General features: G+C 39.6%; 1 protein-coding gene across 1 annotated transcript in view; it reads right to left on the bottom strand.

The window, feature by feature from the left end:
• Positions 1-643: 643 nt before the first annotated feature.
• Positions 644-24,419, bottom strand: part of PTPRC (protein tyrosine phosphatase receptor type C) — a gene marked incomplete at its 5' end in the record, with an annotated part of 98,430 nt that continues 74,654 nt past the window's right edge. The window contains 18 exons of the mRNA XM_040985781.1: positions 644-1,676; positions 2,955-3,090; positions 4,952-5,130; positions 5,337-5,462; positions 6,717-6,851; positions 7,705-7,838; positions 9,300-9,390; positions 12,770-12,919; positions 14,954-15,089; positions 15,266-15,423; positions 17,184-17,309; positions 18,360-18,457; positions 18,551-18,587; positions 20,284-20,360; positions 20,450-20,540; positions 21,077-21,186; positions 23,166-23,200; positions 24,096-24,204. Of these exons, the coding sequence (XP_040841715.1) occupies positions 1,401-1,676; positions 2,955-3,090; positions 4,952-5,130; positions 5,337-5,462; positions 6,717-6,851; positions 7,705-7,838; positions 9,300-9,390; positions 12,770-12,919; positions 14,954-15,089; positions 15,266-15,423; positions 17,184-17,309; positions 18,360-18,457; positions 18,551-18,587; positions 20,284-20,360; positions 20,450-20,540; positions 21,077-21,186; positions 23,166-23,200; positions 24,096-24,204 (2,204 nt within the window). The remainder of the gene's footprint in view (positions 1,677-2,954; positions 3,091-4,951; positions 5,131-5,336; positions 5,463-6,716; positions 6,852-7,704; positions 7,839-9,299; positions 9,391-12,769; positions 12,920-14,953; positions 15,090-15,265; positions 15,424-17,183; positions 17,310-18,359; positions 18,458-18,550; positions 18,588-20,283; positions 20,361-20,449; positions 20,541-21,076; positions 21,187-23,165; positions 23,201-24,095; positions 24,205-24,419) is intronic.

The following is a 24,419-nucleotide window of genomic DNA, read 5'->3' as shown; positions in this document are numbered from 1 at the left end:
CTGCTGAAGTCCACAGCTTGCATGCTCTGGGATCCAATATGGCTGCTCCACTTCCCTTCCAGCTCCCTACTTGTGGCCTGGGAAAGCAGTCGAGGACAGCCTAATGCCTTGGGACTCCGCACCCACATGGGAAACTGGGAAGAGGCACCCATCTTCAGATGGTCTCAGCTCTGGTTATTGTGGCCACTCGGAGAGTGAGTCAGTGGTTGGAAGAACTTTCCCCCTGTCTCTCTACAAGTCTGTCTTTCCCGTAACTCTTCTAAATGAATATATCTTTAAAAATGTACTGCAAAATTATTCTGCAAATGTCATTCATTGCAATAAATCTATATTTTTATAGGTGCATGCTATTTACCATAATACTATATAACATGCTTGATATACTATAAATAAGAATAGATAATAGCATTTTATTATGATAATTGATATTAATTCCTGATAAAGTAGTCTTAGCATTTGGAAAGCCTGAAGTAAAAGTACTTAAACAAAAGAATGGATTTTGACATGAGAAATATACACATGGAATATATTTTCAAATCAAGGTTGATATCTATAAAAATACGTAAGATGTAGCATGTAACACTTTGCAAAAAAACATTTTCATGCTATATTTTTATCCTACAAGTTTCAATATTTACTACAAGTATTTAAAGATATTTATTTGAGTTGAAACATACTATGTAACAAGCATCATTTTTGGTCCAAAGTCACAAGCAATAAACTTCATCTGTGTACAGAAAATATCTGTGGCAAAATTGTAAACCCCCGGTGATATAGCAAAAAAGTCAATTAGGTTTTTAAAATTAGATTAAATATGCTTAAAAGTTATAGAACTAAAAGATAACATATGGAACATAAGATTGCCAAATATTAACTCTGTTAAATTTTTCATAGTAACAACATTCACCCATACTACTTTTATAGACACTTTGTAGAAGTCTAAACTTAAAGATGGATATGAATAGAACAAGGAGGACATCTTGAGGTCATTCTAGAAATGTACATGTTATTCTTACATAGTCCGTGTGAAAGCTGTGATTTAAAAGTAGATCCTTCAAGTTTAGGTAACACTTTCTATATAAAATTGGAGAGGTTTTTCCTTCAAAAAAATGAAAAGACAGAGTTTCTCAAGCACACTGGGATTCGCTTGAAAGTTATATTCACACACACACAGACACACACAGACACACACACAGACAGCAGAGAAGTGGGTTTGTTCAGTGGCAGACAAAATCTAAAAGCAAGCATAAACCTGTACAGAACTTCTTAGCAAAACTATCTTAAATACTTTTCCAGAAGTAGTAAAACAAAGGCTTCCTGCACACGTGTCCAATGCACATCATTAACTCACTTGTACCTATTCTGCCCTCTTGTTTGAGTTACTGCACCTATGTCTGTGCCTATGCATTCTGAGTTAAAGCCGGACTTGCAGGGCCATTGGCAGAATGTTCTGGTTCTTCAGGGCTGCCTGTTGTCTCCGTATCTTCAGCCTCTTTGCTCCCTTCCTGGGTCTTATCTTGGACATCTGGGGAACTAATGCAATTCCCATCCTGTTTTGCTTTGTCCAGCTCATTTTCAAACTTGATTTTATCTTCTTGGTTGCTGTGTTTCTTGACTTGTCCATTCTGGGCAGGGTAGGTGCTGGCAATGATGTCATACAGGAATTGATATTGCTCCTGGTATAGAAAGCAGCCAAAAATTACATGAACAAAGTAGATGGCATTACTTTTTGTCACATAGAAACGAACAGGAACACATCATTTGCCTGTGGAAACCCTGGCTGATATAAAAGTACTCTGGCATATTTTCATAAGAACACTCCAGATGAATTGGTTTCCTTACAAGTCTAAAGGATCACCTGTGGAAAATCATTCAAGCTGTGTCTTACAGCAACACCCAACTGGTGTCATCCCCTCGCCCGCAGGCTACTGTCTATCTCAGCCCCACACCTGTCCCCAGGGTGCCAGTTGTTTGCTCCTGGTCCAATGCCAGGGCATCACTGAGGACTCCAGGAGGGAATCGCCTGCTTGAAGAAGCCCTTCCTGTTTCCTATATTAACCCAGTGCCCCACTCATGTTCTTATACCTTTCACATATTCCAATGAGCAATTACCCTTATGTTGTGGATACTGATTAATTCCCTCACAACCACCTGCAGTTACCACTGCATAGAAAGATAGATGGATTATTCTAGCTGTGTACAAACATATTTTCAGTGTGATCACAGGTCCTAGCACCAGGAGGTGGACTTTATTTCCCAGACTCAAATCTGGGCTGGTTTGAGATGTGCTGGGTTAATAAAAGTTAGAGGGAGATGCATGGCTCATGTGCAAGCCTGAGCCCTAAGACTGCCAGCTGGGTCTGTTCTCCTTCTTAAAACTCTGCTACTTGTCCCTGCAGAAGACTTTGCTCATCTTCCAGGGAGAAGAGAAGCAGATGCTTCTCTAACCGCATAGCTAGATGGCAGCTAACTGCTGGCCTTCCTGGCAGGAAAAGTTAGACCAGCCAGACCCCTGCAGACCATCAACTGTCACAGTTGTAGGAGTAGACATCTCTTGACTGGCTCACCTAAGAAGATCAGGTTGAGAATCCAGCAAAACTACACACGAGTGAACCCTAATTGATGTTACCCATTTAAGCCCCTGATCATTGAGGCCACTGGTTACACAGCAGCATAAATGGACACAGGACTAAAGGGGAGGAGATGGAAACAAAGTCATGAGCATTTCAGGAAACACTCTTCAACAACCGTCACATCAAACTGCAGACAAAGCTGACTTAGGTCTCTCACTTATAGTGAAAATAAGTGGTGTGGGTTATAATGCAAAACAGAAGAAAGAACAGATGAAGAAGGGAAGGAGAGGGAGGGAGGGAGGGAGGGAGAGCAGGGTAAGGATGGATATGAAGGAAGGCACCCTTGAACTAAAGGCACTAAAAGCAAAGAGATATACTCACGTATGTGGAGACCATTCCTGGCCTAGATTTGCGTAGAGACTTCACGACTTGAAAAACATCTACAACCTCTTCTGTTTCTGCACTTTCCATGAGATTTAACAAGGCACAAAATATGCCCGTTTGCTGAGACCCATCTCTGTTAGAGGAAGAAAAAGACCAACAACACAGAAAATAATTACACTTTTCATGGAGGATAGCAAAAAGCAGTCGTCGAATAGTATGTAACAGGTAGGGAACGAGTATCCTTTTATTAAAAGCTATTCATTAATTACAATGATTTTATTACCGTCTTTGAAGAGCTGAGTTACATCTGCTAAATGCTGTCGGAGGGGACACCTTTTCAAGTTGAGACCATGATAACCCTGTTGTTTAGGAAATATTTGTCTGAGCCTTGACTACACGCGCTTCTTGGATCGCAGCGCTTTCTTCTTGACATCTGAAGTCATTGCGATCGATATCTTAATACCAATTGGATAGAACGGAGAGCCATGATTTTCTGGGGGGTAAGGAATAGCTAGGAACTGGTGAGACTGGAAATATCAGGCCATATATATTTGTAAGTTAGTTAATAGCCTTTTTTCATTCGTCTACTTTTCTATACCGCCTTTTGTTTTTTCAAACATTCTATTCATTTTTTTTTTAATTGGAAAGTCAGATTTACAGAGGGAAGGAGACAGAAGGATCTTCCATCTGCTGGCTCACTCCCCAAGTGGCCACGATGGCCAGAGCTGAGCCAATCTGAAGCTGGGAGCCACAAGCTTCCTTGGGGTCTCCCATGCAGGTACAAGGTCCCAAGGCCCTGGGCCATCCTCTACTACTTTCCCAGGCCACAAGCATGGAAGTGGAAGAGAACTGGAGCAGCCAGGACACAAGCCTGTATGCATCTGGGATCTCAGCAAATGCAAGGCGAGAACGTTAGCCACTAGGCTACCATGCTGGAGCCTCTCTATACCACTTTTAAAAATGCATCAGGAAAAAGGTGATGCCCAGCAGATTTATTCATTAAAGTAAGAACCATCAAATGAATTACTAAGCTATGGAGGGTACAAGACATAATGAATATTTAATTTAATTTGCATGTCATCTGCAGTATATTTGATCATATATACTGAGGAGCAGACAGTAGGTATTCAACCATGTCCAATGAGATATACATCGTTTGAGAGCCCAAAGTTTCATTATGAAGATTTCTTTGCACTTGAGCTTCACATGTGGGCAGCCAAATAAGTACAAGAAGCAATGTCTCTAACATCTGGATTCTAATATGTGTCATTCCAGCACTAACAGGACATTTTCAAAAACGCTAAAAGCATTTCACTAGATTTATATTTCCATTTTACTTTACTGTTACTTCTGATTTCCTTTGATATTCTCCCCACGTAAACTTTTTAGCGTCATGCAAACTTCTTTTACTCTTTTTCCTTGAGGTTGATAAGTAGGCAACTATTCCCGCTTATGGGATTCCACTAAAGAGCTGGTGAATATTGTCCTTTTCATGTTTCTATGATTGTGTTTTGGATCTGTTTAACCATCCAATTACAGGTATCAAGTCACATTTGCTGAACGCTGGGATATAAGCTAACATTTGACTAGTGATTATCAGATGCAAAGTCATCAGTCGTCCAGCTGTTGTGACATCTCCTAGAGTGGAGAAGCACACGAGAGCGTGAATGCACTGTGACACCCATTCGCCAGTCTGCTTGTGCATTCTTCCAACAATAATTCAGACCGTGCCGGTGACTTTCTGGAGTCACCACTAGAAAGTGAGAATCGAAGACAACGTAGCATGGCGATGAAAGCAAGGCACTAAAATATGATCTTTTCTGTTACATTTATACTAGTTGTGCTATGGGAACCGAGAAGGACTCATTTCACAAGTCGTTTCCCCTGTGGTCACCTGCTGTGTCGGCAAGTATAAGTTCAATGCCAGAATAAATGTGGAAGAAGGAGTCAGGCCATCGTGGGGGTTCTTAGGGCGATCTTCCCACCCCACCCACCTGCAATGAATGAGCAGAGGCACGTTCTTGTGGTGTTTGTTCCGGTCAGCGAAGTTTTTCTTGGGCAGTTTTTGTTTGAGACTCTGCATCATAGAGACGAATTCTTTGGGTTCTGCGGGAAGCTGCTCTGCACTCCAGTTAGCGTATTGGTACTGGTACACGGTGCGAGGCTCTTTCCTCTGAAAGCAGAAGAGGCGGCAGACTGAGTGAAGTCCGAATTGTTTTGTAATTTCCTAGGCACATTTACTTTGTGATGGTATGTTTTCATTAAATAGTTTTTTAAATGAGGCTTTATGCAGACGGTGGCTTTGCTTGCAGAGGGTATGTGAATTTTGCTAGCAGACCCCGTACATCAAAGAGATGTGTTTCTGAAATGTTTGTTTACCTTGGAATGTCTGACTTCAAATACACGGAGAGTAAAACCTGAGGACTTATTTGTGTCTTTCACTGCAACTTCTATGTCTCCGTATGTTTGCTTCCCTTCTTCTCCCCAGTACTGGGCACAGATTTCCTAGATAAGAAAGACGATAGTTCAACAACTCTTATCTGAATATTCTGTTCTTTAAAGTACTCCAAACATCCATCTTCTCTCTTTCTCCTTACTTCTCCATCTCCCTCTTTGCCCCTTCCCGCCTTTCTATTAAATGAAAACTGTTGTTCCCTAAAACAGCAACTTGCTCATAAAAATTGCAACTCTCTTTCAGGCACATTGGAGGCCCACTTATCAAATATCTGTTTCCTCGTGGAAGTAGAGGAAGTTCAGGAAAAGTCAGGCAGCAGAACATCAAGAGACACCTCTGCCTGCCCTTCTGCAGGTCTCTGACATTTGCCCCTCCCTTCCATTCAGCCTAATGGATAGTCTGTAAAGACATAACAGGTGATGTTCATAGCGTCTGTGTGACCCAGGTCCCACTGTCCTTCCAAACCATTGAGGAAGAAGGCTGCCCCTTTCAGAGACCTGTCTCTGTCTTGGTGACCAACGCCTGAGCTGCTCTGTGTCAACTGAGTGTATAAGGATAGGTCTAATCTGGAGGATAGATGAATGGTCACAGTGTTACCATTTTCTACAAACAATATTCTCCATGACCACAGCCCCACAACAATCGCCATCCCTGCCAGGGAAAACGTAATAATTATTTGAAGCATTAAGGAAAAGATCAAACACATGCCACGGGCATTAATTAAGAGATTACAGGTAGCCTAGGTTTGCTTCCAACTATAGAATATTATGGCAAAAATCACATGGGAATAAAAGAGATGGATACATTTTTCAGGACTTCTTTCTTCTTAGAAGAATATCATGAAAATGTGGAGAAAAAGCACAGTCAGATAAATTGGGACATCAATAGGCTCATCTTCAGTGAGGAGCTTTTGAAAGGTGTGATTCACCCAGGTGACCCCCTTGCCAAAGTGGGGGTACCTTAACAAACAAAAAGGAGCAGAATGTGGAAAGTGATGAGAAGGATTTTAAATGTCACACAAGGCACTGGGATTTTATCTGGGATGAAATGCAAGGATGGTGTTGCCGTTTGATTGTGACACTAGAAATGTGGTGAGCAGCCTGCCATTCTGAAAAGGAAACAGGAAGCCTGGAGGAGTTGCAACCCAGGGGATGGAGCCCGCACTCCAACGTCAGGGTAAGACTGGACATGCGGATTTGTGCCGCAGAGCCAAGATGCAGCTACAACAATCCAGAAAGTGATCTAGGATGCTGAATGGTATTTTGCAATAAAAAAAGAAACAACAAATTCTTCAACATGCAAACCTGGTCTTCCTGCTTCAGCTCCGTCAACATAACAACAATGCTGACTTTTCTTTGGAATACCATCTGCCAAAAGTCACCGACAGTCTCTTTCAGCGGCCCCTGAGTGGCGATCATCACTTCAGGTTTCCAGTAACTCTGAAAAAGAGCAAATAAAACAGCAAGGGTTCATGTGGTTGGAACTTCAGTGTTACTGCTAGGGAAGAGAGAGCAGTAGGATTTTAGGATAATCATGCAGAAACACAGCTTGACATTGATGTTGAGACACAAAAGTATCAAGAGTTGGGGTCCAAGATGCAATGTGATATCTATGTTTAATATGAGTTTTCAGATCATGATAATTCTAGTAGTATTAAATCAAAAGGAAGACATATGATCTTACAAAATGAACACGTTTTATTTACCAATAAAACCCGCCATCTTTACCCTAATTAAAATGCATGTGTTTGTAAATGGTAGGGAGGGAATTTTTTCATATTGTCATCATTATGTCTTTAGTTGATGCTACATATGCATATGATACTTTCCAAGTGAACTGGTATTCTATGAAGGTGAAAAAGAAAAATGTCGTACAATTTCTATTTATTATTTAGAATGTCTTAAATGACTAAAAAAATTTCTTCTTTGAATTCTCAATTTCTTAAAATTACAGTATGTATTGAATTACCCTGAATGAAAAGTTTTTTTTTTATTATATGAATGCTTAAATTTGGATTTGTCTATAGTTCAGGTTGTTAAGTATAAACATTTTTTAAACAATGACATTTAATTTAAAAAAAAAGAAAATGGTAATAGCCAATTTGGCATTTCAACTGATCAGTAATAGCCAAGTCTTATTTTGCATCAATTTTATAGAATTTTATTCTTTACATCTTTCCATAGTTAAAATACAGTATTAAAAATGGAAGCTTTCGTCCCAGGCAGTATGTACTTGAACTGTTTTCTGAAAGGCCCTCATGACGTAGATAGGATTGTCAACCTCAATACCTACCATTACAAAGGAGGCATTGATGTATTTGCTTGTTTCCTCCGAGTCGCTCTCATCCTCAGATGACTCGTCTGAATCGTGCTCACTCTCCTTGCTTGTTTCCAGCTCGTGTTTCAGTGCCACTCTGTTAAAGTCATCTGTAGAGATTAATTAGTAGTAAGTCTTCTTTAACAAATTGGATTTCTGCCTGATTGCTGGATGGAAATTAAAAAGTCATTCAGAACAGACAGACTGCATTATGTGAATTTATTGGCCGGCATGGAATGTGATCCTACCTAACATTCAAGACTGAATGAGTCAGGAATTGTTAAAAAAGCAAGTCAAGGAAAAGTAATTTATCAAATAAATCCAGGAAAATGCATGGATTTTAGCTGTATTAAAAAAAAAAGAAGTCTCACAATCATAGTTGAATCCTGGAAACATGTATTTCCATTTTCTTTGGAATAGCATCATTTTGTTTGATTAAAGTTTTTTCTTGTTTGTTGGTTTAAGTGTCCTAGATTTTATTGTTTCTCAGGTATGTTGCATTAAGTTAATAAGTTCAGCTAAGTGGATATATCAGGTTAATCATTATTTAGTTCAGAAAGTTGTCTAGGCCATCATTTTTTACTTTTTTAGTTCTTTCATAGGTTCTCAATTTTTTTATACTAATGGGACAAGTTATCTGACAAACCATGTCACCATTAATTCAATATTTTACACTTCATTTATCAGGACTTTGGCAGAAAATAACTAGGCCAACCATGTACTGATTTGGTTATTTGCTTACCTGGCCTATTAGTTGGGTTTGTATTGTATCCATGCTAATTTTAGTGTGTGCAACTGAATAAAATTACAACAGTACCAGATGGGATCTTATATATGTGCTTACATAGCACAATATTACAATTAAAGTTTTGGAAACTTCACAGGTTTGAATTGCTAAATGTTAAGCCTGAAAGTTTATAATAGAGTATTCCTCATATTGAGTCTCACATACTTAGGAATTAACAGAAAACAGAAGATAAACAAAATTAATGTTTGACACTCACTCTGAAGGAAGTATATATCAATAAACAGAAGATGAAATAGAATTGGGATAGGGGATTTGGTCTTTTTTTTCTCCCAATTTCAGAACTTTTTCTTTGACAATGTGCTTTTGAGTTATTTGATAGGAAGGAAACATTGAACCTATCTCCAAAGTCCATTGTAAATGTCTGGAGTTTAAAGCACTTGCTGTAACCAAATTGCTTTACAATTTGTACTTATTTATCTATTTAAAAGGCAAGAGATAGAGACACAGGGAGACAGAGCTTTGTTCTGCTGACTCATTCCTAAGCCAACTTCAACCCAGGGAGGTAGGAGCCAGGAACTCCATTCCGCCTCCCACCTTGGAGAAAGGAATGCTCATGTTTCAACCACCACCTGCTACCTCCGGCACCTCCTGCATGTGTTTCAGCAGGAAACTGGAATCTTGAGCAGAACCAGGACCGGAAAGTCCAGGGATACACAGGACATGGGCTTCATTCTGCTTATGATCATCACTCCATGTCCATGGCTCACATTAAACAAAGTTTAATTGTCTCCAATAGAAATAAAAAATGTAACAAACTACATACATGGGACGACATTAGAATTCCTGTTTTTATTTTTGTTTTGTTCTTGATTTCCAACACGCTGTGTCCTCCAGGTCCTGTATGAAGGAAGTCTCTGCGAAAAAAAAATGGAATGGAAAATTCCTTCAAAATCAAAATATTGACTTTATCTATTATTGAAATATAAGACAATCCCCAAAGAAAAACATTTCATCATTTTTTTGTGAAAATTTCACATACTACTCACCAGGGTTTTTTTTTTAGTTTACCTCTGAATTTTTCCTTTTAAATATTCAAGAATTTAATAGTTTTGACATGATGAGTTTTAACTAAAATCCCACAACTACATACAGAACATGTTTCCCATGTGAAGGCTCTTGACAACAAAGCAGTGTAGGAATGTGTGTTGAGACTGCTGTACCAATGTTGACTATTGTCCCCATTGCAAAACTGATAATAAACTATTTTGACTGGCCAGAAATAACTCTAAGGAGACTTTGTACAAGCTTAGAAAGTGAACATGCCATGCATTTTTCCCCTCCAGATTGTTGTCCTTCTCATTCCTAGTAACCAGTCAGCCAACAAGATCAGTCATTTCGCCTGGTTCAGCCCAGAGATCCTGACTTCCCTCCCTACTGCTTAGCCTGGTCTGCCCTCACTGTCATGTGAAAAACATCTAGGTTTCTTAAGCAGACTCAGTTCTCCGCCATGCTTGTTCTAATCCCTCTAAAATACAAAACAGGACGTGTTCCTCCCAGGCTTGTCTGCAACTTGCATCATTGTGAGCAAACAGCGAGTCTCCTCAAAAGCCTTGTGGGATGCTTGCTGACTCTCTCTCCAGCTTTGTCCCTTGTAGGAGCCTCGTCTCTTAAGCCAAACCAACTCCCCCAATCCTCAGAAGGCTCCAATCTGTTAGCTCGTAGTAGACACATGCTTGTTCTGGCTGACAAGTCTTGCCCTTTTGGTTACTTCGGTAACCTGTCCTTCACTTTTGATATCACTTTTAATGGCCATTTCTTCAGGAAAGCCTCTATGTCTAGAGCTCTCTTTCCAATAGTTTTATAAAGCTCTTCATCAAGTGGAAGGCATTTAATATTTTACGATGATAGCATGTGCACCATTATGAATAATCTAGACATAAATCTCAGAAAATCCAGCATGATTTTGCACATATATACATGTATGCATGTGTCCATGTGTACCATACTTAGTGTGGTACCCTCATTCTAATAAAACAAGCACTCTCTCAAACCCTACAGAATAACCATGCAGTCCAATGAATGAATGAGATCACCACTGAGTCCATGCCAGGTCACTGCACAATCTCTGTGAGTTGTGTGCAAGGCAAGATGCCAAGTGAAGCATCACACCTTATGCTTTCCTGAGACTGCCCACCATGTCACCTCAGTTTCCCGCCATTGTCAGTGACTACAAGTAAAATGAACAGTTCATCTTCCCTCTTCAAACCTTCCTTGTTTCATCTCCCCACAACAAGACCAAGCCCCTCAGTGCATCCATACACCCAGATTTTGTTTTCCTAAATGGTTTCTTGTACTTTCAAGTACACCTCATTAATCAGTAACATTGTCTCTGCCCACTGGTGTTGGGGTCTGTCCTTAGGACACCCTGATCATCATATCTCAGCAGTCCCTTTCTCGTTTTTTTGTTTTTGTTTTTGTTTTTTATCGTTTTTTTTAATAAAAAAAATAAATGAACTCTGTGTCTCCTGAGGAAACCACAAGAACCGTTGCCCTTTTAGGAAAAAGCTGACATACCTCAAAGAGCTCCTTGCTTCCACTTGCAAACCATTTCTACTCATTTTTATTTCAGAAGTCCGAACTTTCACTTTCCTGCTCTTACATTGCACAGCTTTCTCTCTACTGCCCTTCACTCAGAGATGTCAGGTGCTGGTGTTCAGAAGTGATGTCTGCGTCACTTCCTCTCATTTAGTTTAGACTTGGATAACTGCATTCTCTGCTTATCATCCTTACTTTCTTCCAAAGGACTAAAGTGTCCTGCTCTACACTCAAGTTCTTCATTTCCCACGGTCGCCACCTGCTACAGCCTTTCCCCCTCACTGCAGTCATGCCTCATCACCATCCTCAACCTGCCAGTCTGATTCTAAACAACAACTCTGAAATCACGATTCCAACCACTTTTATCATGGAAGATGTCCTTAATTCTTTCTTCCTCCTTTATTGTGGTGTCTGCAGCCTTATGAACTGCAACTCAAACGAAATTTCCCTCTTGTCCTTCATTTGAACAAGTCACTGTTCTTTATCCACAGCTACCATCGTCGGTAAACACTTACCACCCCTTTGCTTCCTATTTTTCAATAGCTTCCTTTCAAAACCCAGAAGAGTTTAACCCCACTATCTAGAGTTGTACAGTCTCTCCACCTAGGAAGGACAATGTTACAGAAAAAGCCACACACGTGTCTGATGGGCCGTTCATTGTATTTTGAATAGTCACAATAATTCCTGAAACCTCATTACCTTTGTGTAGGGAGACTTCATTCCTACTTAAAGGCAATCATTTCACACCCCAAGCATTAAACTCTTCTCTGCCCTCTTCACTGCTGTACCTGCAGCTGCACCTGCACCCTGCACCTGCTGCTGTGCACAGGATGTGAGATCTCACCTCCTATCTTCTTGAGAAATGCAGGTAATGAGGCGAGAGCTGCCCTAACATCTCATCTGCAAATCTATGAGCCAACTTGCATCTCCACCTTCACTTTCCATCTCCCTTCAGCCTAGATAAAACATTTCACTACTTCCCTCAGGCAAGGTTTGAACTACCTTAGTCCCAGTTTGATCTAACTCATTCTGTGACCTACTAAAAGCACATTGCTGCCTCATGGAAAGCTCTCTGAATTGGTCTGTCCAGGAGTTTACAGAAAGACTCAATAAAACTAGACTTCATAGATGGAAGAAAAAAATTTGCAAAATGTTTTCTGGCAATTGGACCACTATCGCAATCCCGTGGTAACAGTGAGCTATACCCTAAGCTAGCAGGCTGAATAATTGCCCCCAAAATAGGTGGGATACATATAGTTATCCTTGACTTTGTCTACCAGCTCCAGCCTGATCAATTTCCTAAGCAATCATCAACTCCTCTAATTGTTTCCTTTACAAATCAAAACCAGATGCAGCTTCTAAAAGTGAGATCCAACACTGTTTTTAGCAGAACAATCGTGTGGCTTTATGCTATTTTGACACTTTGTGAAAATACCAGTTTAATAAGGAATGCTTCAAAGTGTTAGTGGTAGAATAACGAATGGTTAAAACACTACTGGTAAAATCACACTTCAGGTTTGAACAAGTTTCCAATACAATGCCTTAAGAATCGGGTATCCTGTTAAATTCTTCTAGGTATTTTGTCTTCTTTAGGGTAAGGACTAAATTCTAGAACTGGGTCAAGTGCATGGCAAGCACTGGCAAGCAGACAGCACTCCGTTCCACTCAAGACCCCTTTCCTGTTATTCCTACAGGTACCTGGAATTCCGCCTCGAGGGGAGAGGGCTCACTGGGAGGGTCTCTCTTCTTCATGTTCTGGAGGTAGGGATGTAACTCTGACAAGCCCACTTCTGTTTCTCCAAACTGATTGTATTCTACCAAAGCCTGGTGGATCAGGATGTATTGTGCCTACGATTTCAAGATAACATTCAATTAGTAAACTGATAATCTAGTTTTGTGAGGCACAGTTAAATGAAATACACTTAACATAATTTGGTTCATACTCTTACTAGGACAGTATATGTCAAAGGATAATTGATATATGTTGCATTGAAATAAACTGGACCTTGGTCTTCATAATTCTCTGAAATACACAGACATTCCATTTCCGACTATTTTGTCAGGAAAATAGAATAGCTTGTCAAGCAGATGAACTAGGTCTATATGCATGCTTAGCTATATTTTTTGTTTGTTTTATTTCAGAGGCAGAGACAAAATTAAGAAAAAGTATATTCCTTCGGTGACTAATTACTTAGTAAATCAAATTACTCATAAACAAAACTATATATAGTATTTAGCATTTTGTACTAAATTTTATATAATATATGTGTCTATTTTACATAGAATAAAGTATGTCTGAAGTAAAAGAAGCAAGTTAATATTCCAAGAACTTTTTAAAAACTTAAAGTTATTTTGTAATAAAAATCAGTAAGATGTAAAGTTAGCAACCTCCAACTCCCAACATATTTGATTATTTTTGCATATACTGGAACATATTGAAGCAAACTGCAGCATGTTTGAATATTTTTGAGGAAATTACATGCATCTGAGAAGCACCTTTCATGCCTCTACTTCCCCGAGCTTAATTCTATATGCTAATTTTCCTACCACAAAGTTTGTTTTTTGGTTCACAATCAATTTTTCAAATCTATACTCACACCAATGTATCCATACACATTGCACATATTTGTGTGCTTTTGTAAAACTTGCATGTATGATGCCCTTCATGTTTCCTTTCATGGTTTTATTCATCCACGTTTTCATTTGTGCCTCTGTGGACACACCTTCTTTGTTACCTTGCAGCAAGCACGTGTAGTAGTGAACATGGTGACAGCCTGTGTCCCATTCCTCGGCTGATCTATCCTTGAAATGGTTTCATTTTCTACCATTCTAAGAATGCTCAGTGCAGCATACATTCTTATCCCCGTTTCTGGCGTTTTTTTTTTTTTTTTGTGCATTGTTTACAATTGTTTCGGTTGAGTTTATTCATATGCTAGCACTGTGTTAGGAACAGGCATTTTTAGTAATTATTATTTCTTACAGTCCTTCAACACCGAGTACAGGCCAGCAATATGAGTGCTCTACCTATAGTGCCATTCTTGTAAAAATCTTTGGAGTTGGTGCTATCATTATTTCCATTTTGTGGATAACTTATTAATGAATTGAGCCTTAGGAGGACTGAAAATTGTCCCGGGATACAGTCTATAAGGAAATAGAGGTAATATTTTAGTTATGAAAATCGAGTTCCAAAAGTCTGGCTGTGTACACTGCATTTTGTGGTCTTCACTGCTTTAATATTTTGAGATGCTATCAAAGCTACTTAAAGAATTTTTATTTTTTCCCGGAACTAATATTTTATTGTTTGTTTAAAATATTTGTGATCTTCCCTTCACGTACTGTGTTTTAGTTAGTAATATAAAATGGGTCTAACTTTGATGATGACCACGTAATGTTTTAGTTTTCACAAAACTGAAAGAACGCGGTTTTGACCCAAGTTTGAAGACATGGTGAATTTATTTATTTATTTATTTTAAAAGATTTATTTATTTCTAATGCAAAGTCAGATCTACAGAGAGGAGGAGAGACAGAGAAGAAGATCTTCCGTTCAATGATTCACTCTCCAAGTGGCTGCAACGGCCAGTACTGAGCCAATCCAAACCCAGGAGCCAGGAACTTCCTCCAGGTCTCCCATGCATGTGCAGGGTCCCAAGTCTTTGGGCTGTCCTGGACTGCTTTCCCAGGCCACAAGCAGGGAGCTGGATGGGAAGTGGAGCTGCCGGGATTGGAACCGGCGCCCATATGGGATCCAGGCGCATTCAAGGTGAGGACTTTAGCCGTTAGTCCACCATGCCGGGCCCAATTTATTTATTTTTTAAGATCATGACTACTACTCTGGAAAGCTTAACCACGAAAACAAAAACTGTTTCTAAAGGCCAGACGTACCTCCACTTGGACCATCAGGCACCTCTGCCGCCTGAGCTTGACCACGTAACCATAAACATCTACTTTGTTCTCTGCTTCCAGGCCCTCCAGCATGGCATCGATTCCAATATAGGTGCCTGTGCGCCCCACACCAGCACTGGGGAAGCAAATAAAAGAAGAAATGAATGGAAGGCCATCCAGAGGGAGCAGAGGTGAAAAGGGAAGGCAGGTCTTCCAGAGCAGCCATGTCCGGAGGGGAAGCCGTCTCTAACCGCCCCGGGTTATTTGATGTGCACAGGCCAGCTCCCTGCGGTCAAGCAGCCCTTGCTCTACCTGCAGTGCACCACGATGGGGCCGCTGAAGAAGTTGCTGAAAGCATTCACTCTCCTTCTCAGTTTGAGGAGCAGGTGTGGGTCGTCGGGCACCCCGTGGTCAGGCCAGCTGGTGAACTGGATATGGGTCACCTGCCTCCCAGTTGATTTTTCTTTTTTCTGGTCAAGAAATACAATTTTAATTGAGATAAATATTGTTTTTAAGAAAAAAAATTCATCACACCAATAACTGTGTGGGAGTATCAATACATAAAAAGCCCTCATGCAAAACACACTTCGGGGCAGGCATCCAGTGCTTCTTGCAACGTCAATTGAGTTTTCTTTTCGTTAATCGACACTGATTACAATGTCCTGCAGGATTTGCACGCACTGCTCCGTGCGCAGTTGCTGAGCGGCACAGTCAGGGAAGGACTCGTGGGAACCTTCACGCGGACAAGCCCAGGAAGGAACCGGAAGTACACGGCAAGGAGAAGGGGCTGCTCGTGGTGAGCAGGGGTCTGAGAAAAACGGGCAAGGTCATCCTCACAGCTGTTTAAAATACTTCTCTTCAGAGGTCAGACAAGAGGACGTGTGGAAAGTCTGTTTAGGGACTCAGTCCACACATTCCTTAGTCCCTCACAAAGCAGAACTGCCAACTCTGAATGCAGAGAGGAAATTGAGAGAAATCAACCCTGATTTCTGCTTGTAATTGTCCCGATGTCAGAGTGACCATCAGAGGATGCTTAAACCACAATTCTGTGACCAGGTGTGAAGAACAGCCTACATGGACGTAACAGGGGAAACCTACATGAATGTAACAGTAGAAACACAAACATTTGGGGGTAAAAAAAAAAAAGGCAATGAATAAGAAATAGAAAAAAATGTCGATTGTAATTTTCTGACAGGAATAAAGGACAGTAATCCAAGACTAATCAATACAACCAGCTGGCCGTCAGCCTCTACACATGCTCTCGTATGTGCCCTTTGGCATTTCATCAGGAACCATTGGTAGGATTGCTTCACAACCATCCGGGCACAGCAGGTAAAAATGCCGTGTGAGGCTCAGAGCCGTCTGGAGAAACACTCAGGAAGTCTGTTGTTGTTGTTGTTTGTTTGTTTGTTTCTGAACAATAGAGGAAGACAACTTGGATCCCTGAGTGCCTTCCAACAAATCCGATTCAAGGGCTCAGTTCTCTTTTAAAGACCTGCATGCTTTACGCCGTGCTATTAAGGTCCATTTCACATACCATAACCTTCGCTCTCTCAAACTGTTCTTACTGCATTCACACAGTCGTGCAGCACTACCACTCATTACGGAACATTCTGTGACCACAAAATGAAATTCTGAACCCATCCACTGCCACTCCCTGTTTCTAAAAGACTATCAGTCCCTGGCAACCATGAATCTACTTTCTTTGTAGACTCCCATATTTTTTTGTAGAAATAGAAACATTTTTATATAAACACAATAAAATCATATGTGTAATGACCTCCATTTCTGGCTGTTGCCTAAGGCACATGGAGTTCTTTATTTTCTGACCTAACATCCTATCTCCACTGTAAGTCAGAACCTTTGAATTCTTAGCGAGGTCTGCATTGTAGCCTTTACACAACTACTCTTTCCATAATGGCAAGAACTCACTGACAGTAAGAGCTGCATATTGATTCAGTTACCACTTTAACCTTTCATTCAACACATTTAATGGATTCTCCTTTAAAAATACATTAGGAGTCCAACAATACATACTTCTGGCTTGGATTGGAGTGAAACTTTTGTGAACAATGTCTTAACTTTGATCCCCTGAACTTGGGTTGTTACTCTAGTCCAGTTCTCTGTCTTAAGGCCCTAAATAAGTGTTCTAAGCTCCATGTTCCTATTACACAACTGCATTGCCATGAAACGTCATCCAAACGGCTGCCACGTGTTGGCGCACACTCACGTTTGTGATGCTGAGTTTCTGGATGATGTAATCAGGGCATCTTTTGCGTTCATTGATCTTCACCACCACATCTCCAAAAGCCCGGGTACCCTCTTCCATCGAGGGCCAGTATTCAGCACACTTGTTCTGTATTTCAAAACATCGTTAGTGATTCTGGTTTTTGATGTAAAAAAAATTGTATTGAAAAACTTCTAAAAACCACAGCCAAAAAGTGTATTCATCTGAAATTTTCTGAACGTGTATGCATTCTTCCATCAGCATAATTACACTTTGGGATCCTTGAAATGCACATGAGTATCTATGGAAATTTTACTGTTTGAATGTGAGTTCCCAATGAGCTCATTCAATATTTCCAGCGTCATAAAGAACAGACACACAATCCCAGCCTGGCATTCAGTACTGGGGCAGGGGGTTCTGTGGGAGATCCAAAGGTTCCTAGGGGCTTGCGCTTGAAGTCAGTTCCCCTGAGAGTTGATATAAAGGCCTGGTTTCGGCCTAACTGTGCTCTCTGTTTTCTGACTAAGCCAAGCGATACTTGCTCCACATACACATTCTCCATTATTTTCTGCTGCCCTCACCACAGATCCAACCAACCAGGCCACTAAATCTTGAACTTGAACCTCTAAAACTGGGATCTGAATCCATCCTTTCTTTTACAAAGTGAAACAGTCTCAGGTATTTCATTATATTGATGAAAAGCTAACTAATTAAGGAGAACTTCCTTTTATACTATCCAGCAGAAGGGTACCCTCCCTTTGTGAACCTGCAAGTTAAAAAGGACATCCTCTGGGGTCTGCGATGGGAGAAAGGCTGTCACATCTGATGTCTTAGCACGCGAGCATCACCCATCTAGCCAAAGTCAGTTATGTTTCACATTTTCACAAGCACTTTTGAAGGTAGCACATCAAAACGTACTGAACTTACAAGTATAACAAAACTGCAAAAAATGCCAAGAATTTCAAATAGAAATCTGACAATTAACAGAAACCTTAATATTTTATGAGTCTTGAAAGATATATATGTATATATGCTTTCAATTTTCTACATGTCTGCAATTTTAATTGAATGTTTAAAGATTAAAAAAGAGAATCTCATTTTGTTGATCAAACCTATGTCATTTTAAAAATGCAGTTTAACACTTTCTCTTCCCAATCCCAAACCCTGCCTTGTCCTTACCCTGCTTCCTTCTTCACAGCGAGTAACCATGACAATGACCGTGGCCTTCTGCTCCCAGATCATCCTCCAAAAGTCATCCACAGTTTCATCCCTGGGACCTAGGAGGTAAAGATGAAAAGGCTGGTTAGAAAGAGTTCTGTAAAACTGCAGTGATGCAATTTTTCAAAAAGAATAGCAGGCTGCCATATTACCTTGTGCTGCAATGTATTTCCTGGGTTCTTTGAAACCCTGTTCAAAATACACAAAGATAGGTCATGGGGAGATCATTCAATTATTCATCAATACGAAAAGTTGCGTTAGAAGAATTGTTCTAGATCCAACGCTTTTTTAGTTCTGGATTACGCCTGGGCGTTTTTTAAGATTACTATGGGATTTTCTTGATTCATGATCAGGTATTTAATTACATCAATCATTTTACCATTTATAAATAATATCCATGATTTTTATGTGCTATTGCATATTCCAAATAACTTTCAAAACCAGACTTCAGTCTCATCTGAGTAGTATAGAAATTCACAAAACTAGTGCAAATACTCCAAACAGCTGATGACCTGATGACCCTTAGGGCACTGCTGCCAATGATGTGGACTCCTTACCAGCTACACAGTTTCTTAAGAGGTTATTTCTTACTCTTTCTTTCTTTGAACAGATATCTCTGGAAGTACACCCAGAATTCCAAATTGTTGGAACACAGTGTTGATTTCCTCAGGTGACTTATGTGTCACTTACAATAAGGAATACAGTAGCATACAATTTATTATCTACAATACCTGCTTTCACTGTAGAAAGCATACTGGGACAGAAAAGATTACACTACTTTGTTCCAGAATTATCTCACATTCATATCAGCAACGATAGAAGCTGCAGAAAACAGGTGGGCTGTCCCTCTGAATGAGATGTGGCATGCGAGCTACAAGAATTCATGATTAATTTCAGGACCTCTCATGACACAGTATTATTCATTCATACTTTAATGGAATCAACAGTTCTTCAGTGAATGGACAAAAACATTTGCTTTCTAGGAGCTCCTAGCTCTGATGTTGTTACCTAGAACCCATACTAATGTTTTAGGTGAAAATCGCATGGCAGAGAATATAGTGAATGTCATGTTAAATTTTTCTAAAAAAAAAAAAAGAAGAAAAAATGTTGGTGTTTTCTTCCTTACAGATACATAAATTCTGATTCGGTAAATGGAAAGACTGCCCGTAAAGCTCGCCTTGTGTGGTGAATGAGGACACTGGGCAAAGGGCAGGTTGGGTGAGAAGACATTTTTAAGTTTCTGTATATTTTTGAACTAATTTAAATTGTTTACATTATTAGATTATTTCATTGATGTGATACATTGTAATGGATTTCATCTTTAGAGATGTTTGGTAAATTGACCAGGTATGTATATTTATATTTTGGAGTAAATCCAAGAGACGGATAGTCTGTGTCAGTCAAATCCATCACCACTGAACTGTAGGGTTACACAAAGCTGAACAGATCCATATCTAGTAGACCTGACTTGACTCTCAACTCAAGCCTTTGACAACCTTCCAAGGCGTCCACCACCATTGGGGAACACAGTCAGCATGCAGGAAAATGGGGAGCTCTCACAGGATATAAATTCACCAATCACTAACCAGGTATCCAGTGCTTAATAGGAACTAGAAGACTTCAGCGTTTCCTAACATTTGTTTTTAAAGGAAACTCATGCTGCAACTAGCACCAACAGGCACATGGCAAAGAACAGATTTTATAGACATTACTAACTTTAGAACAGTGTCATTATGGAGTTAGTTCAAAATGCTTCTAATAATGCATTTAAGTTTTACCAAGACACAAGGGAAGTTAATGAATTGTTCATGAATGCAGGAAAACGCATATTTATCAGTGGCAAATGATAAGGATATAAAGGAATTAGCGGTATATTTTAACTCACATCAATATAGCTGGCATTGATATAGTTTGACCCTGCATCTCCATTTATATCAGAGAGCTCAACACGGTTATAATCATCTGTTTAAAGAAAATAAAAGAAACAAGAGAATAAGTGAAAAATGAAGCAGCCACAATAGGATGAAATTCGATTCCCAAGGAGTACTCACAAGGAAGTATGTCGACATAACGGTTTTTGTTCTGGTTTGATGGCTTTCGGGCATCCTTGATGGAGAACTTGCTGAACACCCTTGGAATGCTCTGCAAAGCACAAAAAATGTCTTAAATCGCAACAGATTAAGGGCAATTAACTTCCCCCTCTTCTATCGTCCAACAAGTCATCCAGATTATCTTCTTGATACTACTAAACAAGTTCCATATGACATTTATAAGTAGAAGCATAAAAGTGCTTTTCCTTAAAAACTGGTGACAGACTTAATTCAGAAAAAAATTAAATGAATGAATTTGAATTAAATGTGTTTAAGACAAGATGCGTGGATGATTATTTAGAATGGAAGCACAAAACAACCGAATACATTTTCCAACACAACTTCATCATTGATGAATATGCAATAAAGCATCACATTAAACATTTACTTGCTAAATATTATGATCTCGTCAATCATTTAGGAGAGTGTCTTCTGGTCTGTGCATGTCTGAAACAAGTTCTGCTTCAATTATGTTGCAAAATTACATAGAATAAATGATAAAAAGTAATGGTTATAGAGACAGATTTAAAATAGAATCACTTGATCAATGAGTAAAATTTGTTATTACATATGAAGAATTGTACACACCTGAAATTCAGCCAGAAATAGTCTCCCCTCATCAGCAATCTTTCTCTTGTAAGTTTCCAGTAAAATGTCTGCATGGATTGGTTCCACATTCATCAGTTGTTTTTCATCATCTATAAGACATCAAAAATTCAGGCCTAGTGTTATGAGTGTTCTCCAAATACACATTCATATTGCATTAAATCAATATTTCAGATTCAGTCATTAGCTTATTTTCTTCTTACACACATTATGCTGGAGAAGCCTCATGCAAGCAGAAACATTCTCCCTTGTGTAAACGACTTATAAACCATAGACCTGGTTGTTTCTAGACTTTGGACTGTTCTTTCTATTAGAATGTTATTTGATATTTTCTGTGACTAAAACAAAGATCTCAGGCCAATAAGCCCATGGTAAGAAAATCCACATTTCTGATAACAGTTTTTACAGCAGTTACTATTCTCATGTACTCATATTATACTATTAATGACTGTTTCCCTATATTTACATTTGAACTGGCGAAATAATGTAAAAATATAACTGAAGTAAAGAGAATTGTGCTTATACAAAGGACTTAGCTTAATTTGATCATCAAGATTTATCCAACTGTGAGGCAAGTGGAATTCAATTATCCCACTTTCCAAATATGAAGCGCAATGTGTAAATAACTGGAGAGTAAACAGACAAATCATCTATCCAAAGTTATAGTTTACATGTAATTCTAAAAAGCCATTTTAAAGAAGAGAATTTTAGCTGTACTTCTCAGGGTGCTGCTCATGATATATTTTTAGTAAGTATCAATTGCTCCCATTTCTCGGAGGAAGAGAGTAGATGGAGGTAAGCCATCATGTTGTCTGTCCAAGTACGGTGGACAAGTACCTTTTTATCCAAGTACGGTGAGCAAACTGGCCTTATACTGATGATGCTCTGGCTTGTCAGGGTCTCTGATCCCCATTCATCCTGAACCAAAGGTCGCTTTTGGGTTTTTATGGGGTTTGGGCAGTGAAGTCTGCATGCTTTCCCAGTGCAATCTGTGCCAGTATCAATGCTGAGATAAGCTATGTCTTTGACAGCTCCTAACCTGCTTTGACTCCTGGAAATGGTTTCTCCTCTTTTCTCCCTCATCCTGCATTCTAACTTCAGCAAATCAAAACTCATCTTTAGGAGAGATGATTGCATGAATTGCATTGTTCATCAAAGCCCAAATACACTCACTCATTAGGCACTGAGTTTAAAACAGGGAGTATGAAAGAAAACTTCTTGGCCTTCCTGCAGGTTATATCCTAGCAAGCAAAAGATAGTAAATTTATTTTACTAAGGCACATCCTGCAAAGGAAGTGAACATCTAGGAAGAAGCTCCCAAGAATTAGCCCTGATGTTCTGGCTCACAGAATTGCTATTTGCTATTGCCCGAGGATAGCTTTCAAACATAAGGTAGCATAAGAATTCTGAAATTTTCTTTGTTCCAAACATAGTTTCAGTGTCTTCAATGCCATCTGTTCTTACTGGCTCACACTTTTTAAGGAAATGAGAAAAATAATGTAAAAGGTAGAAAATAAATAAGAGATAATCAGAACTCTGCTATCTTCTCTAAAGTCCAATTGCTCTTCTTTCTCCTCATGCGTAAATCTTCCTTTAGTGGGAGTTGGCGCCATGGCACCACAGTGGGATCATTTTGCTTGCCTGCATCTCTGTGGCTTTGCACACCTACCCTCCACCGCTCCGATGGTTATGGGCTTTTTTGCTTACCCACAGCCTCAACAGGCAACATTCTGCCTCCCCACATCCAGTGTTCTCTCTTCTGTCTTGATCATCATCATCATTCAGTCACCAGGACATTTGCCAGAATACTATCTTATTTGTCAATGTCTATCTTCCTTTCCTGATTCAATCCCTAACCCTTCAATGACTGTGTCTGATATTGCCTCAGTACCTGGCACAACATGTGACCAACACTGGGAATCTCACCGACCTTTGCTGAACAAGCAGAAGAATTTTAAGTTTCAGCGTTGTCTTAGAGCAAATTCCTTTTAAAGTACCCAATTGTTATTTAAGGCAAATAGACATAAATGCAAGGAATGGAATATTCACCAGTAAAAATGCACACACTTACCCCTTTCAACAAGCTCTTGTTGTTCATCTAAGTTGCTATGAAATAAATAAACACAAGATTATATTTTCTTAAAAACATACAAATCAGTTGACATTCAATGATAATGGAATTGATTTTATTTAATGAATGTGTTGGAGGGAACAAATCCCAGAAAGAAAGAGGAGGGAGAGAGAAAAGCAGAGAAGGAAGGACAGAAAAAAAGGGGGCAGGTGTGATAAGAGGGAGAGGAAGAACAGAATAAGGTAAAGTACTCCCAGAATCATCTACTAAACTCAGAGAAGTGGCCAAGCAATTTTGTTTGACAATCCTGTGTTTCATAAATTATGGTTGTTTCTAGCCAAGCAATACACACACTTCCCCAGATGCTGCCCTCCTAGTTTTTCTTTCATCATTCATACATGCCCCTGACCCTCTTGTGCCACAACAGACATGAATTCTTATTATGTATTGGTAAAACACATTTATAACATCATTGGAATGTACAGCAAGTATTAATACTTATATGACATCTACACAGCCACATTAAAGTCCCTGACCCTAAGGTCAGTCACTGCAGTAGAAGTTCGGACAGGGACAGAGATATCCACATTCCATGTGAGAGGGCTTAGGTTCAAGTTCCAGGACCAGATCCCAACTCCTGCTTTCTGCTGCTGGTGAACTGCGGAGGCAGCGGGAATGCCTGCCACCTCTCTGGGAGCTTTGGATGGAGTTTTTGTCTCTAGTCTTTGTGAGCACTTGGGCAGTGGAGCAGTGGACCTGGCTGTCTGTTTGCTTTGTCTCTGCTTCTTGAGTTCAAGACTCCTGCCACAGACTGAACATCGCACCACCTTCCCCATTCCTGTGTTTTATTTTCTGTCGATGCCTTATTTTATGCACCTGCATCGATATCTATCACTATTATCATTTCAATATTCGCAGATCAGTTCTTACCTGGATCTTTTCTTATGCAAATCATAGATTTTATAGAGCACAACAAGCAGTGCTACTGATGTCACGATGATCAGAAATACCAGGAAACCAATCAGCGCTCTAGAATTGTCTAGAAATTTAAAATGGTACATCAGGAGAGGTTATTATGTCAAATATTTGCTGTGTTCTTTGTACAATCAACTTAAAAGAACTTATTATTTTTCAATTACTGTGAGATGATCAACACTTCCTTGGAAAAAATGAAATGCTTCTGCAATTTTTCTGTGTAGTATAATATCCAGAGAAAGTCACTCAGTTTCACTTTATGTGTAGAGTGACCAGCCT

The sequence above is a fragment of the Ochotona curzoniae genome, unplaced genomic scaffold (assembly GCF_017591425.1).
Source record: "Ochotona curzoniae isolate NIBS_2020 unplaced genomic scaffold, NIBS_Ocur_1.0 contig_430, whole genome shotgun sequence".
In the NCBI taxonomy this organism is placed as follows: domain Eukaryota; kingdom Metazoa; phylum Chordata; class Mammalia; order Lagomorpha; family Ochotonidae; genus Ochotona; species Ochotona curzoniae.
The sequence above is the reverse complement of the archived record's forward strand: the minus strand, read 5'-3'. Positions and strand labels throughout refer to the sequence as shown.